Source organism: Danio aesculapii, chromosome 23 (genome assembly GCF_903798145.1).
Source record: "Danio aesculapii chromosome 23, fDanAes4.1, whole genome shotgun sequence".
NCBI classification, from domain to species: Eukaryota; Metazoa; Chordata; class Actinopteri; order Cypriniformes; family Danionidae; genus Danio; species Danio aesculapii.
Window position 1 is genome coordinate 14,825,588 of NC_079457.1, and position 15,855 is coordinate 14,841,442.

General features: G+C 35.4%; 1 protein-coding gene across 4 annotated transcripts in view; it reads right to left on the minus strand.

Moving 5' to 3' along the window:
- rapgef3 (Rap guanine nucleotide exchange factor (GEF) 3) overlaps positions 1-15,855 on the minus strand; it is a 77,466-nt gene that overhangs the window by 24,230 nt on the left and 37,381 nt on the right. For all 4 annotated transcript variants that reach the window (XM_056449267.1, XM_056449266.1, XM_056449264.1 and 1 more), the window contains 8 exons: positions 8,605-8,711; positions 7,651-7,772; positions 7,287-7,467; positions 5,056-5,140; positions 4,899-4,959; positions 2,886-2,962; positions 2,175-2,321; positions 2,003-2,097 (listed from right to left, as the gene is read on the minus strand). In XM_056449267.1, coding sequence (XP_056305242.1) covers positions 2,003-2,097; positions 2,175-2,321; positions 2,886-2,962; positions 4,899-4,959; positions 5,056-5,140; positions 7,287-7,467; positions 7,651-7,772; positions 8,605-8,711 — 875 coding nt within the window. The remainder of the gene's footprint in view (positions 1-2,002; positions 2,098-2,174; positions 2,322-2,885; positions 2,963-4,898; positions 4,960-5,055; positions 5,141-7,286; positions 7,468-7,650; positions 7,773-8,604; positions 8,712-15,855) is intronic.

Sequence of the window (15,855 nt, forward strand, 5' to 3'; positions counted from 1 at the left end):
CAAGCCATTGAAATGAATGGGTTTCATAGCACAACACATTCTGTGTCTAGTGTGAACCACTTCAGACATGGAGAGTGGAACCTCTGTGCTGAACACGGATGGGCAGTGTGGTGAAATAGCTTTTATTTTGTCTCATATTTTTTTCTCTTTTGGCCAAAAATTGAAAATGCCTATTAAATTTCGGCGGCTGAAAAAAATCTTTGCAACGCTACATTTTTGACCTTGAGAGCATGTAAACCTATTGTATGAGACCTACAACACTAAATAAGAAACTTTAATCTAACATGATTAAGTTGACATGTATAGAGTGGAGGAACTCTGACATCACCTTGTAGGCCAGTCGGCTGCTAGCATAAAACTGGTTCACTCGATAACATCCCTATATGATTTTCCCATAGGCTTTTTGAAGATTGCAAATAATAAGCTCTCTGTTCAAACACTGTTCATTACACTTACATGTTTTGTCCAACCGGATAATCCTCACACGAAACTATAACTTATCACTTTGGGATCTTAAATGCAAGCGCAAGACCTGAAAAGCTAACATTAGGAAATAAAGGGACTACAGTGCCTTTGGGGCGCTTGCCTGTGACGTCAGCACCACCCTGCTAACGACAACTTTTCAAGCTTATTTTTAGAAAAATGGTCCATGACAAAGATTTACTCTCTCAGTTTATTATATATTTTAATCCACGCCATATATATTACAGACAAATACAAATACGTAAAAAAGACATCTCTATATAGACTTACGTGCTTTTGGATAGTTTTTTTCCATTGGAAATACATATGTTTTGCTTACGGTTGTTCTAAAAGTTTTAAAACACGTACTGTATGTTTTATAAATGTGCCTACATAGTATTATCATAAGACATATTTAAATAAGTGTTTCGCATACAGCCCGCTTACCTTGATGAGATGTGATTAATAGGTCTATCAAATGCCTGCAAGTTCCATCATGGACACAGAACAACATTTAATATTCTTTTTTGTCACAAAGTACAGCGAAAAGCAGCCCATACAGTCACATATGCTATAAATTTTGAGGAGTGTAAATAATGCAGTTATGACATACAGTTAAATATGTTCAAATAAAGAAAAAAAAAAACTATGAAAAATCAATTGATCGCGTTAAAATGACAGTTAATATTTATGTATTTTTTAACGTATTTATTATTACGTTTTTTTACGTATTTATTATTTATTATTATTAACATATTTGCATTACTGAGAGCAGGTAAGAGACAGGCTGCACTGGCAAGCAGTAGCTTCATAATATCATTTAATTAAAATAAAGGACAACAAATTAATCTGTCATGGTGGCCTTTAAAAGTAAAGGCATTATCTACACACAATATGAATTTCACAATTAGAAAACTACTACAAATAATAAACTAATATTTATGAAAATACTTAAATAACAGACAAATCCAAATGTCCAACGCAAGCGAGCTGCATTCCAGACCAGTTCAGCCTGATGACATATATTGTCTCCGACACTGCCTGTAGTCTAATTTAGCAACTTGATAGCAACCGTCTTTTTTAAGAAGCGTATCCAATTTTAAAAAATCAAGAGTGCGATGTAACTGATGTGTTTTATGTTGTAGAATAAAACCCGAGAGTATCTTGAGTTTGTGTTAACCACGAATCTTATTTAAGCGATTTAACCGAAATCCCATTCAAAAAAAAAACTACTGACTTTTGGACGAGGGAACAGGAACTGCTAAAATGCTAACTCGCTTCCAGGTTTTTGCACAAATTGACATCATAGTTCCTCCACTCTATTGGCTTGGGCTTAAAGAAATGAAGTCTTTTGCTGATTTCCAATAAAAATTAAAGATGAAGTATCTAATTGCTAAAAATGCTTAAAAATACAGTACAAAAATTTAATTCATAAACACAGTTCTTAATATTCTTTCAGGTTATGTCAGTGTTAATGACATATTTTAGCTCAAATCATTGAGAAGTAAATTATAGTGTAAAAGCTGACAAAATGATTTACTTGTTGCAGCTTGGGGATTCCTGTGCCGTGCTCTTCTCAAGAACCAGAACGACTTTACCATGCTCTTCCAGACGGACAGTGTTTGCCTCGACGTCCTGCAGTTAAATCCAGGTTATAGATCACCATGGACACACATTCAAATTCATGCTAAGCTATCCAAACACAAACCTACCTTAAGAATGCGTATAAAATCCAGCTTGTCCACCCGCAGAAAGTGGCAATTGTCCTCTCTTAGGATAATGGTGGCGGCTCGAGGAGCGTCGTTCACCAATGCCAACTGCCCAAAATCATCTCCTTCATGAAGGGTGGTCACCAAGCCCTGCAACGCACATACACAAGATCACCTTCACTTAAGATGAAGCACACAATATGAGTTATTATCCAACAATGTAATTTGTATTTTAACTCAATGAATCGTGGGGTTAGTAGTGTTTCAGATAGACAAGAAATAGATTGCTTATTTTTACCATCCGAGGATGACAAAATAATTTTTGCTGTTATATTTTAGCTTTATAGTATAGTTATTATTGTTGTGCTAATAATATTTAATAATTTGGGTCAGTACAGTTGTCTTAATTAAATTATGCAGGTCAAAGTGACTCACAAACATCACAAACCAAACAAAAATGGTATAAGTGTCAAAAATAATACATCAGTGTGTTGAGATTTTGCAATCATTTTCCTGACTCTAAACAGAAAAGTACAAAATTCCATAAAAACATATGCTCACTGATATTTTTAACACCTTTTACAGTCATTTATCATGCAGATACACAAGATGATCTTATCTTTATAGATTGCACACATTATGAATTACCTTCCAACAATGAAAGTTATCTATATTTAAACTCGAGGTCACTCAGCTGAAGGTAAATGGCTTTACCTTGCCGTGTGTGATGACATTTACAGAGCCTCTCCAGATGATGTACCAGGAAGTCCCTTTGTCCCCCTGACTGAACACTGACATAAATAAAAACAGATTACACATTGTATTCTTATAATAAACACAAACTTGTGCCTAGAGACTTCATGTACATACTATTTTTGGCACCAAAAGCCAGAATTGCAACTAAAACTGGGCTGATCTATTTTCAGACATAGATGTTGTTTTTTTACCCTACACTCTCGAAAATAAAGGTACACGAGCTGTCACTGGGATGGTACCTTTTGAAAGGTACGAATTTGTGCCTAAAAGGTCAATATTAATACCTCAAGGGTACATATTAGTACCTAAAAAGTACAAAAGTGTTCCTCTTAATTTTTAGGTACTAGTATATACTTTTGAGGTACCAATATGTACTCTTCAAGTACAAATGTGTACCTTTTGAAAAAGGTACCACCCCAGTGACAGCTTGCGTACCTTAATTTCTAAGAGTGTACAGATGTTTCATAAAAAAGAGGATTTACATTTTTAAAGTAATGATTAAAATATTAAAAACTATATAAATATGGACTTTTACATTTGAACCCCCTTCTAATCTATATATTACTCCTATATGAAATCTAGTAGTCAACATTTAAAAATAGATCATCACCTTTCATCAAAGTTGTCCTAAAACTATTGAACAACACCCATTCTTGTCCTAGGACAATTTAAAAAAACATTTTGTCACTTTAAATGTTGACTACTGTATATGATATACATTATTAATGTTATTTTAATCCCTCTTTCCCAAAGACTGACACTACACACAGTATTTTGCTTGTTAAATTTCCATTTGCACTCTGCAGTATCTTGCATTGTAAAGAAAAATGAGTTTATTGTTGGCGTATTAACCAAAAATGCTAAATTACTAACCCAGCAGCCACACAAAGTCATAAGACGTTAATATTAGGTTAGATTTAGGTCTTGACATCAAGTGACCAAAATTCGATGTCTAGTCAGCGTCTAAGGGCAATGTTATTTTGAAGTCCAATAAGGACGTCCAATGACGTTGATTTTAGGTAGGCGTTGGAAAGACATCAAATACTGACATTTATTCATTAGGTATGGCAACATGGTCTGATAAACGCCATAGTGGTAACGTCCACACAATGTCAAGCTGTAACATCATTAGATGTTGATATTTGGTTGATTTTAGGTTGTGTTGGAAAGTGACCAAAATCCAATGTCGAGCCAACAGCTTAAACCAATTTCGTATTGTCGTCAAATACAGACATTTATTCATCAGGTATGGCAACCAAAATCCATCCAATAGACGTCATATTGGGAACTTCCACACAACGTCAAGCTGTAACATCATAAGACATAGATATTTGGTAGATTTTAGGTTGGACATTGACGTCGGCCTGACATTGGGTTCTGACGTCATCCCGATTTTCATTGCCAAACAAAATGCAATGTCCCCACGATGTTGGGGTACATTGTTAGTCTGACGTCATGTTGATGTCCTGTGTCTGCTGAGAATAACTGAAGATATTAATCTATGCTTGATCCATTAAAAAAGTCATTACATTTTAATATCAGAATGAAATAGGCCCTAGAATAAAAAAAAATATTTAAATAAACAAAACTACACTAATAAGAGCCTTTGAATCTTGACAGATGTTAACAGTGACTAAACTGCTCAATTAGATAATCATCTGCTTGCTTCCTTGTTTTATTCACAGTGCATGAATGACTGCTGCTTTGAAACCAGACGTTTTTAAGTTATTTCTTTTCATTGTCTCTCAGCTGACTGACATTAAAATGTTAATCATTCAATTCATCAAACAACCAAGAAGTTACACAATAAAAAGATTTAATCATCTCATTCACATTCTGTGGTGTCTAAACAGGAATTTGGTGCTCGTTTGTTTTTTGTTTTTTCTCTGGCTAACCACCAATTCAATATTAGCACTGTTCCTTCTTTACGCCCACCGCTAAATGAAATGTCATCATTGCTTTCACACTCACAGACTGTTCCCGCCTTGGCATGGCTTTCAAATACCAGCACTGCTGCCAGCTCTTTACGAACCTACAAAAAGGAGTGAAAAAAATTCAAACAAATAAGGGGCAAATTAAAATTGGTGGCACAAACAAACATGACGTGCTTTAGCGTGTGTCGACTCACAGATGTAGACAAGTGGGCCACAGCTTTAACGTGCAGAAGTTCTTCGTAAATAACTTCCAGATCTTCTGGTGTTCTCTGGCTTGGGCTATGACATGGACAGACTGATTAATACACAGAAATTTTACATTCATAAATAGAGATTAACCATCATATTCTGTTCGATTTTTGAATATTTCCCTTATGGAGCATACCTAATTGAATTCAATACAATTAGCAAAAAAATCACACTATGGAAAATCAACAGAAAATCAGAATGCAATATTTTTGTCAAACACAACATAAATTATATGTTATTTAATATATTTTTATATAAACAATTTTTTAACCTAAATTGTATTTGGCAGTTTGAAAACCGCATTCTGATTTTCTTTTCTGATTTTCTGATTTTTTTTTACCTTTTTATTTCTTTACATTTCTGCTCAAAAACATGATGGACCCTTTTCACAAGATGGTTATGGGGATGTTTAATGGTTATTACCATTTTAAACATTTTGATAAAAAAATTCTGTACATTTATAAAGCTATACTTTGTATTATATCATATTTGCATTAAATTACAAAAGCAACAACAACTAATTACCACTTATGTAAGGTGATTTAATGCAGTGTCTGTGGGCGGGATGGTAAATTTGACATTCTGCCGTTACTAGTCTCACAGTATTATTTCCCTTTTTCTAAAAGTATTGATAACATTATCATTGAGTTTTTCTTTCATTAATTGAGCAAATAGGATTGTAAAAATGTATTTGTTGTATTCTCCCTTCCGCCGCTCTCTTTAAGTTTACCCAAGTATGATGATTTCAATAGTTTTCTATGACAAAAAAGTCTTAAACTGTACGCAAATTTCAAAACAATTCATATATATTTAGGTTTAATAGTATTTCAGATAAATGGAGAAAATCTTTACCCTACTGTATGTGGCTGACAAAATATTTTTCTAAACTAAAATAAGTTGGGCAAACTTAAAGAAAATTATATTATAAAAAAAAATTAAAGAAAGAAATATTATTTTGTGCCAGTATACAAATGCCTTAAAACATTTATTATGTGCAAACAGATCGATGAACATCACAAATGTTGTTTTTGTATAATTCAAAATAGGGTTGGGTCGACAGATGATGCCATTGTCCATCGCCGATGGCTGATAGACATCGCGATGCTTAACCGGCATTGCGATCCTCCGCCCCACCCCTGTCGCAACGGCAATCCACTCGTGAAAAATACACACTTAGGCCCCGTATACACTAATACGCCTTAGTTTTAAAATGGCATTTTAGGATGAAAACGATCCACTTCCACACTGGTGTTTCATCTAGCATTTCTGAACAGCCCTCCTTTCATACTATACAGCTGAAAATGCACATCACGTGACCACAAACACACACACAGGCATGCGCTGCAGCATACGCGCACGTCTTAGCTCCAGCAGCCAGCTGGATATTATTGGGTACTTTGAGCACAAAACCCCCGAGAGCAGTGCATGTCTGACAGTATAGTTGTTAAACGTGATATTTAATTAATTTTGTCTCTATCTAACTACTCTTCAGTATTTTGAATCTATCAGGTAACACCGTCAGTATACTGCTTTAGTCTTTGGCTTTCACGCTTGTACTTAGTAATTTTAGCAAAAACCTCAGATACTGTTGGTTGGTTCCTGTTTGTTGTGCACCTTTTTTTACCAACCAATTTTGTCGATGCCATTAAAACGACACAGATCACTCTGCCTATTCATACCAGAGTCCCGTGGAAAAAGTGAGTGACAGGTGGTCATTTGTGTGTAACTTATCTTAATTTATTTAGGATTTGGTTATGGGTAAAACAAAGACCATGTGGGTCAGATAGTTGAAACGGTAGGCTACAAATAATTAATTAGTTATGAATTATTAATTATTCATGAATAATTAATTCACTGCCGCCTATAACGACGATGCCATCATCCATCACGATGTTTCACATTAGACATCGTACGATGCCAAATTGGTCGACATCGCCCAACAACTAATTCAAAACACTTTGCCTGGATGTTCTAAATGAGAAAAATCCACCATATAAATAAAACAAAACAAAAACAACAATCATGCACTTTGATCTCCAAAACAAACAGCTACTTTATAAACTGCATTAAATTTATGAAAAAGCAAAAAAATAATTTGTGTTACTACTAAACCATAAACTACTGTATGATGTTGTTGTTTTTTTAGACAGTTTAGTAACAATTTCCAATGTCTTACCATTTACGCAGTATCATCGTCAAAAGAGCGTCTGGGCCCATCTGGATTAGTAGCGATAAACTCTCTTGTAGTTCGTCCTCTTTTGAGTCTTTTTCGTTAGTTGTGTGATTGAGGTCAAACTCTGCTTCCATAAAGCGGTAAAACTGTGTGTCTTTGTCATGGAAGTTTAACTCCTGTTTCACTGGATATTTTGACAGAGCATTGGTTGTCAATTAGTGAGATGTAACACATATCAATGTACGATTGTAATACTGTAAATACTATTGCATATGAATGATATAATCACTTAAAAACATCAATGTACCCTAGTGTTTTTTAAATGAAAAAATGCATATTTATTCTTGTAAAGGATGTTGATACTTGCCATGACCCAGAATGCCCTCATCCACCAAAACCTGCCACATTCCGACTGCCTGACTCCGGGACTGGAAACAATCATTGAGTTTCATTAACCAATCCACAAGCTCCTTTCCGCTGCAGCACTGTCTGTGGGACAAACCAGAGAAACATTTTGCTGTCAAAAATCCGCAGGCTGAGTGAAGATTTAAATATTAATTTGGATGTTTTTGTGGTTGAATCCATGCATGTTGATTTATTTGATTCTCAGTAAAATGCTGAGTGACTTTTGGAAATGGCCAGATCAGTTTCTGTCAGAAATATAACATACTTGGTGCAAACAACATGGGGGTCTATTTTAACAATTTAACTGCCAAGTTTGAAGCGCAAGGCGCAAAAGCATTAACGGCATGTCTGAATCCACTTTTGCTATTTTAAGGACTGAAAAATACGATCTGCATCCTGGGGTATGGTCTAACGGGGTTGTGCTTATTTTCTTTAATGAGTTATGGGTGTGTTTTGAGCATAACGTGCATTAAACCAATCAGAATCTCATCTCCCATTCCCTTTAAGAGTCAGTTGCATTGCGTGGCAGTTTTAATCCTTTAATTTGTTTTCAACCGGAAAGATATTTGTGTATTGTTGTACATCCTGTGTGTATTAAGCAATGTGTTAGCGATTGGGCCGGCATAGGAACATAACTAACATGCTGGACTTTGGACCAGCTTTTAGTTGGTCAATGGCGCGGTCTATTTGAGTTCCTTAAACTAGCAATGCACCAACAATGTGCCTTAACACATCTCCTTTTTAAACCAGCATGCCCACTAGTCCACAAAGAGGCACAAAAGGATTTGCTATTTAAACAAGGTGGCACAAAAGGTGAAAATTAGGGTTGCGCTGGTCCAAAAATTGCAACAAAATCGTGCCAAATAAGTATGATTGTGTATGATAGGGCCCATGATGTCCTAGGTGAAAGATGTACCTGTAGGTCTTAAGATGGTGTTTTCGGTCTCTTATCAGGCCTGGGTTACGCTCCATCAGAGTGCTGTAAACCACCCGCGCAGCCTTCAGGATCCGATCTGACAAAAACTGACAGAGACAAACAAAAAAGGTAAGAAACATTTGTGTTGTCAATATTTTGTAGTTCTCTTTGACACAATATCTTTAATTATAAAATGCCTTCAAATACAATGAAACTGGCATAAGTGATATTAAGGGCAGCACAGTGGCTCAGTGGTTAGCACTGTCCCCCAATGCAAGAAGGTCGCTGGTTCGAGTTCCAGCTGGGCCAGTTGGCATTTTTGTTTGTGGAGTTCTGTCCAGGTGCTCCGGTTTCCCCCACAGTCCAAAGACAGGCGGTGTGAGTGAATTGGATGAACTAAATTGGCCGTAGTGTATAAGTGTGTTTGTGAATACAAGAGTGTATGGGTGTTTCCCAGTAATGGGTTGCGGCTGAAAGTAAAAACATTCCCCTGTGTAAAAACATATGCTGGAATAGTTCATTCTGCTGTGGCGACCTCTGATAAATCAGAGACGAAGCCAAAGGAAAATGAATGAATGAATTGACATTAATGGTGTCAATAAATAAATAAATTAAGGTTTTTATTGGCATAACCTTTAACATCCATAGAAATGTTTACAAAATGTTCCTTATGGTTTCTTTTTTAGCTTATTAAAATGTTCTTCACACTATGCTCGAATCTTAAACTAAAGGGAAACACACAAAAAAGCTTCTTCTATGGTTCTTCCAGGCACGTTAACTTTCTTGAGTGTTTTTGGATATTTACATTTTTCAAAAACGGTTTGAATACTAAAGACACTGTGAAATTAACTTGTGTAATGACTTTCTGAATTACTTTATATGTAATTCATATTATATTATTTGATCATATAAACCAATAATATCCAATCCTGATGGATTCATCCCAACCTAATTATTTCTCACACAGAAATGCTACACATTATGCAAATGAAATGCATTGCAATTTTGTGGAGGATGTTTGCTCATTTCCAAAGGAACAAATATATTCGTGTTTACGTTCATATACAAAATTTCCTTTACAACTGTGTCAGGCACAGAAAACCAGTGAGTTGGTGTTTTATTGAACAGGTGAGACATTTTTTCCAACACCTCCTCCGTTGAGTTGAAGTTACCAAACTGAAGATCGCTATACCGTTCACACTCCTCCCCCGTATGGAAGCAGTTTCTCTGCTCATCTGTTTTCCTTCTATCAGCTTGCTCTGTTTTCATCTATCCTCCCGTTCAAGACTTCTGTTTTCATTCCTTTTCCCACCCTTCAGCTCTGCTGGACCCCCTGCAGACAGCACGTCCCGCTCTAGCTCCCAAATAGACTGCGAAAACTGGAGTGTAAGAACCTGACTGCATTGATTGAGGCTACAGTTTATTGAACTACTGAAGCATGCCACCGTTGTTGCTATGCAGCCTTCATTTTTTTTCTTTCTACGTGTCTGCCAAGACCAACTCAATGATCGCATGGTGATAAAACTGGTTCGGTGCATTGACACACTGTAAAGAAAAACAATCGCCTGTTGAAGTGGAGGCAAACATGGGGATTTGCGTGAGTAAGAATGGCACGCATTGGATTGGAAGCAAGTTTTTCCAGCTAAAAAGCTAGCTTAGTCCTGCATCAATTTCCAAGCTGGTTTTGGTGTCAGTTTGCACCAATGGGCTTGCACGTTAAGTATGTTTTTAAGGACATCAGCATCCAAAAAGCAGTAAACACACTGCTCTTTCTTTTTTCTTTTAGCAACGCTGTTTATGTGATTGAAGTTGTTTTAGTAGAGATCACACACACACACATAGACCAAAATATATTTAATTTTACATTTATGCTTTAGAACATCAAAAGCTGCAAGTTCAAAGCCAAACGCCTCAAGCTGTTGCATAAGGCCGAGACCACACAGCAATTAGAGTAAAACTGACAACTATTTGTGCATTTATCGATCTTCCATTCAAAAACTTGTATTCTATTTTTATTAACAATGGCTGCGATTGTGTTTTTCAACACATTATTATTATTATTATTAAACAGTTTTAATATATAACTTCTAATAACTAATTTATTTAGTCTTTGCCCTGATGACAGTACATCATATTTTACTAGTTATTTTGCAAGATACTAGTATTCAGCTCAAATGGTAATTAAAAGACTTCGGTTAAATGGTTAACTATGTAATATAGGTTTGTTCCTATAGGTTGTTTTCAATCACGTGGTTCTGGTGCAAAATTCAGATGGAGGGCAGGAAGTAAAAATCTGAATGGGAGACATGGAGGAAAGTCCGTATTTTTGGGATTTATATCATATTTCAAAAAAGATATAAATAAAAAATAACCACATACGTTGGGAATGATCTTTATATCATGAAGAGGTCCGAATTTTCTATTGAACTAAAATATATTTGCCTGTCATCGAATTGGTACATACTGTATAATCATGTTATATGAAACATAATATAGTAAAAAGTAGTGCGGAACCAAACTATAGATAATTAGTTGAATTAAACTGTCGTAGTAATTCTATTGTTGCTGTGGTACAACACAACTGTAGTAATAAACAAATTATTCAGTAGGCTTCAGCTTTCTATGCTGTAATCACAATACATCACAGTTTACACTAACGTTACTTATTACAGTTTTTCAGTTTACTATGCTATTAATATTCTGTAGCACTCATTAACAAAGAGTTGTACACATTATACACTTTACTATGTGGTTCAAAATGTTGATTATATGTTGATTATAAATTACTATAGTTTTTCCCCCATGCGAATATCTTCCAGACATCACAAAATAACAGATGAAAGCATACAAAAGCGTGGACGCATAGTTTACATTATTATTTATGTATTTATTTTTGTAAGGGGGGAAAAAGTGCACAACAATAACAGTCTAGTTTTGTCGCAAGAGTTGCATTCGTTTTTTGCTGAACATCTCGATGCTTACGTTACAGTTGTTTATTCTGCCGAAACGCCAGTAAAGTTAAAAACTATTGCAAAACAAGATAGACATTTCATTGCAGCGATTACATGGCAGGGTATGTTATTTATAGTCTCCTGGATTTTGTATAAGTGTGGTGGTATTTGTATTGTTTGTATCTGATTTTTATTTACATGTTAACATATTTATACACCTAGCTAGGCCTGTATATAATGTTCAGATGAATTATCATGTTCAAAAAAAGCTTGAACACATGGATGTATTGAAAATTTTTTTATAACACACCACCTTTTCTTCCATTTTTCAGCCAGTGAACCTTCTGCCCATTATGAGCAAAAACGTTTGGAAGTCTATAAAAGCTGTTCAGCATTTCTCACTTTAGCTGATTTAAACAATTATTAACAACATAAAACAAAAACATTTTGATGTTCTGATAACGATTCCTATGTAGCAGAATTACTGCCCTCCATTTGCATTTCGCACGTCATCAGTGACGTCATGTGCATGTGAAAACAACCTATATATACAGTTGAAGTCAGAATTATTAGCCCCCCTAAATTATTAAACCCCCTGTTTATTTTTTGCCCCAATTTCTGTTTAACGGAGAGAAGATTTTTCAACCCATTTCCAATCATAATAGTTTTAATAACTTTTGACCTTAAAATGGTGAATAAAATATTTAAAACTGTTTTCATTCTAGCCAAAATAAAACAAATAGGACTTTCTCCAGAAGAAAAAATATTATCAGACATACTGTGAAAATTTCCTTGCTCTGTTAAACATCATTTGGGAAATATTTTAAAAAGAAAAAAAAATTCAAAGGGGGCTAATAATTCTGACTTCAACTATAAATACAGTAGAAGTCAGAATTATTTGACCCCCTGATTTTTTTTAGCCTCCCTGTTTATTTTTTCCCCCAATTTCTGTTTAACAGAGAGAAGATTTTTTCAACACATTTCTAAACATAATCATTTTAATAACTGATTTTTTTTTATCTTTGCAATGATGACAGTAACTAATATTTGACTAGATATTTTTCAAGACACTTCTATTCAGCTTAAAGTGACACTTAAAGGCTTAACTTGGTTAATTAGGTTAACTAGGCAGGAGAGGGTAATTAGGCAAGTTAGGATAGACGTCATAGTGGTACACAACATTGGGTTTTGACGTCAACCCGATTTCATTTCCAAACAAAATGCAACGTCCCCATGACGTTGGGGTATAACATCAATCTGACGTCATGTTGACGTCTTATGCCTGCTGGGTGTTTAAGGCCATTGTAGTCATCATGCAGTAAACATCCGTCATTTTCTCATCAGTGACATGCATCTGAACAGTATCTGGGTCAATGCATGTAAAGATTTAAAACATCTTCTTTTGGACACTTTTAATGCCTCCGAACAGTTTGCTGCAATTATAAATACCTCAATGTCTTGAGGTAGTTCATTATGATGGGATCTACTTTCTATGTGCGATTTGATTGGATCACAGGACTGATTTTTCTAATCCCCATAGACAAGCAAAAATAAAGTAGTGACTGCAGTTTGAAGGAATGTAGTGGAGTAAAAATACAAATACTGCACTAAAAATGTACTCAAGGGAAAGTGAAAGTACACATTTTTAAAACTACTTAGTAAATTACAATTTCTGAGAAAAACAACTCAATTACAGTATTACTCTGTAATTGGAGTCTTACTGTAAATTTGTTGCTTTACACCACTGGCTACTGCATGATTTATGTATTGGACTTGGGTTAATGTTTTTGAAAAAAAAAATTACTCAAATGCTGTGACCATTTTACTACAATAGAAAGGTTAACATACAAGAGCCAAAAACAATCTCATGAGCTCTTCAAAAAAACAGCACCTTTTAAAATATCCAATTAAAACCAAATCTGCATGGTGTTTTAGAATAGATGAATTGGGACACATGCTACTGCTCCACCCAATCATTCTCAGTTTAAAAAAATGTTTGAACCTCTATTTGTTTATTCTGTTTCCTCCGCAGAACAGTTTGTCCCAAGATGAGTTCTTGAACTTGAATCATTTCTCACACGTTTATTTGTTGTGCTTGTTGCCGAGGGCGGTGACGTGTGCCCCTTCTTCGAGGCCCCTTGGCCTGCTCGGTCAGTCACAGTGATGTAATTGCCTTCTGACCCGTGAAGGATAGACTGACCCATCTTTTCAGTCCAAAAGGAGGCCACATCTACACTACTGTTCTCACAGGACCACTTAATTAAACCCTGCACAAGGCAAGTACTGTCCAGAAACATGTGCTTATTCTCCACTCCAAATGGTCCAGAGGCAATTTCAGAGTTATAAATCTCTTAATGCTTGTTAATGCAACTCATTTAGTAATTAGTATTCAAGTTTAGCTGGTAAATGTGGTCAACCCACATCCAGCCCGTATCCTGAGAGACCTCGGCGCTCTCCATCAAGATCATTTTACTCAGCGTGTGCCCAGACACTGAGTCTGCAGAGCCTGGCCATGTAAATCTCTCTTCTGTCATCTCTGCTTCCCGATTCCGTCCCTAGAGATGAGGGTACGGATGGGAACCCTAGCTGGTTGCCCATTCCCAGCATTCAGCAGTCTCCTGGGGAATAATTACTCCAGCGTGGACTTGACAACTCTACTAAACACCTGGGAATAAATGTATCGTAGGATACCTGTGATAACAAAAAACATAGCTATTCCCCAGCCATTCTCCAAAATGGAGAGGCATATCATTTAATTCCCTTAGTAGTGTTCTTTGTAGGTGCCTTAAATATAATAAGTAATAGTCGTGGAGACATTATAATTTGGTATGGTTTTTAAAGAAGCAGTGGTGTGATATTCTTGAGTCATTTTGCGTAAAATGACAATTTACTCAGCTTTTTTTCTGTTGAACACACAAAAAAAGATATTTTGAAGAATGTCAGAAACTGTAAGCATAGTATGAAAAATTCTTTGGAAGTCAATAACTACAAGTTTTGAGTTCAATTCAATTCATCTGTATTTGTATAGCGCTGTGTCAAAGCAGTTTAACATAGAAGTTGTAGTAAATTGAAACTGTCAGTCCAGTTTTTTAGAGTTAAAGTTCAGTTTAGTTTAGTTCATTGTGGTTTAAATTTCACTGCTGGAAGTCCAAACACTGAAGAGCAAATACATCAATGCGCAGCTCCACAAGTCCCAAACATAATTCAAAATATTTTCTTCTTTTGTGTTTAGAAGAAGAAAGAAAGGCAATAATTTTTTGACCAAATTTTGACCAAATGAAGGGTGAGTAGATGATGACAGAATTTTAAACTGAAGTATTATTTTGAGAGATGTTAACGGAATGCTTGTGCTTTAATTTGTCTTATTTTTTTTACCGACTACAGTTTAATTTAAACATGTATAGTGCTAGTTAAATTTTTACAGGTTTTTTCCTACCATTTTACACACATGAAATATGATAAAATCCTGATGTTTGAGAACTGATGATGTTTTACCCATACATCAAGCACATCAATTTCAACTTTAAATCTGTGATTGAATAATTCACAAACATCACCGCCCCATCCCCGAAAAAAAAATTGAATGTCCCAAATAAACAATTAAAACTCTAAAATAAACTATTATGCATATCTTATAAGACGCTGAAGGCTCAGACAGAGTGACCATCAGGTTATTGATGACCTCCCTGACTAAGTCCCTTTTCCGATCATTCAGCTTAGATTCGTTCCCCAGCCTTGTGCCTCGAGACAATCCTGTCTCTGAGGTCTACAGACAATTCCTTTGTCTTCATGCTTGGTTTGTGCTTTGACATGCACTGTCAACCCTGGGACCTTATATAGACAGGTGTATGCCTTTTCAAATCATGTCCAATTAACTGAATTTACCACAGGTGAACTCTATTAAGCTGCTGAAACATCTTAGGAATGATCAGTGGAAACAGAATGTACCTGAGCTCAATTTAGAGCTTCACGGCAAAGGCTGTGAATACTTATGTACATGTGATTTTTTTTATTTTTTTTTTTTTTATTAAATTTGCAGCAATATCAACAAATCTTTTTTTCACATTGTCATTATGGGGTATTGTGTGTAGAATTTTGAGGAATTCAATTTTGAAATAAAGCTGTAACAAAACAAAAAAAAATTTGGAAAAAGGGAAGCGCTATGAATATTTTCTGGATGCACTGTATCTTTTCGTGCTCAACAGAAGAAAAAAAAAAGCTCATAAAAGTTTAAAACCACACGGGGGAGAGTAAGTGGCGAGCTAATTTTAATTCTTGGGTGAACTATCCCTTTAAAAAA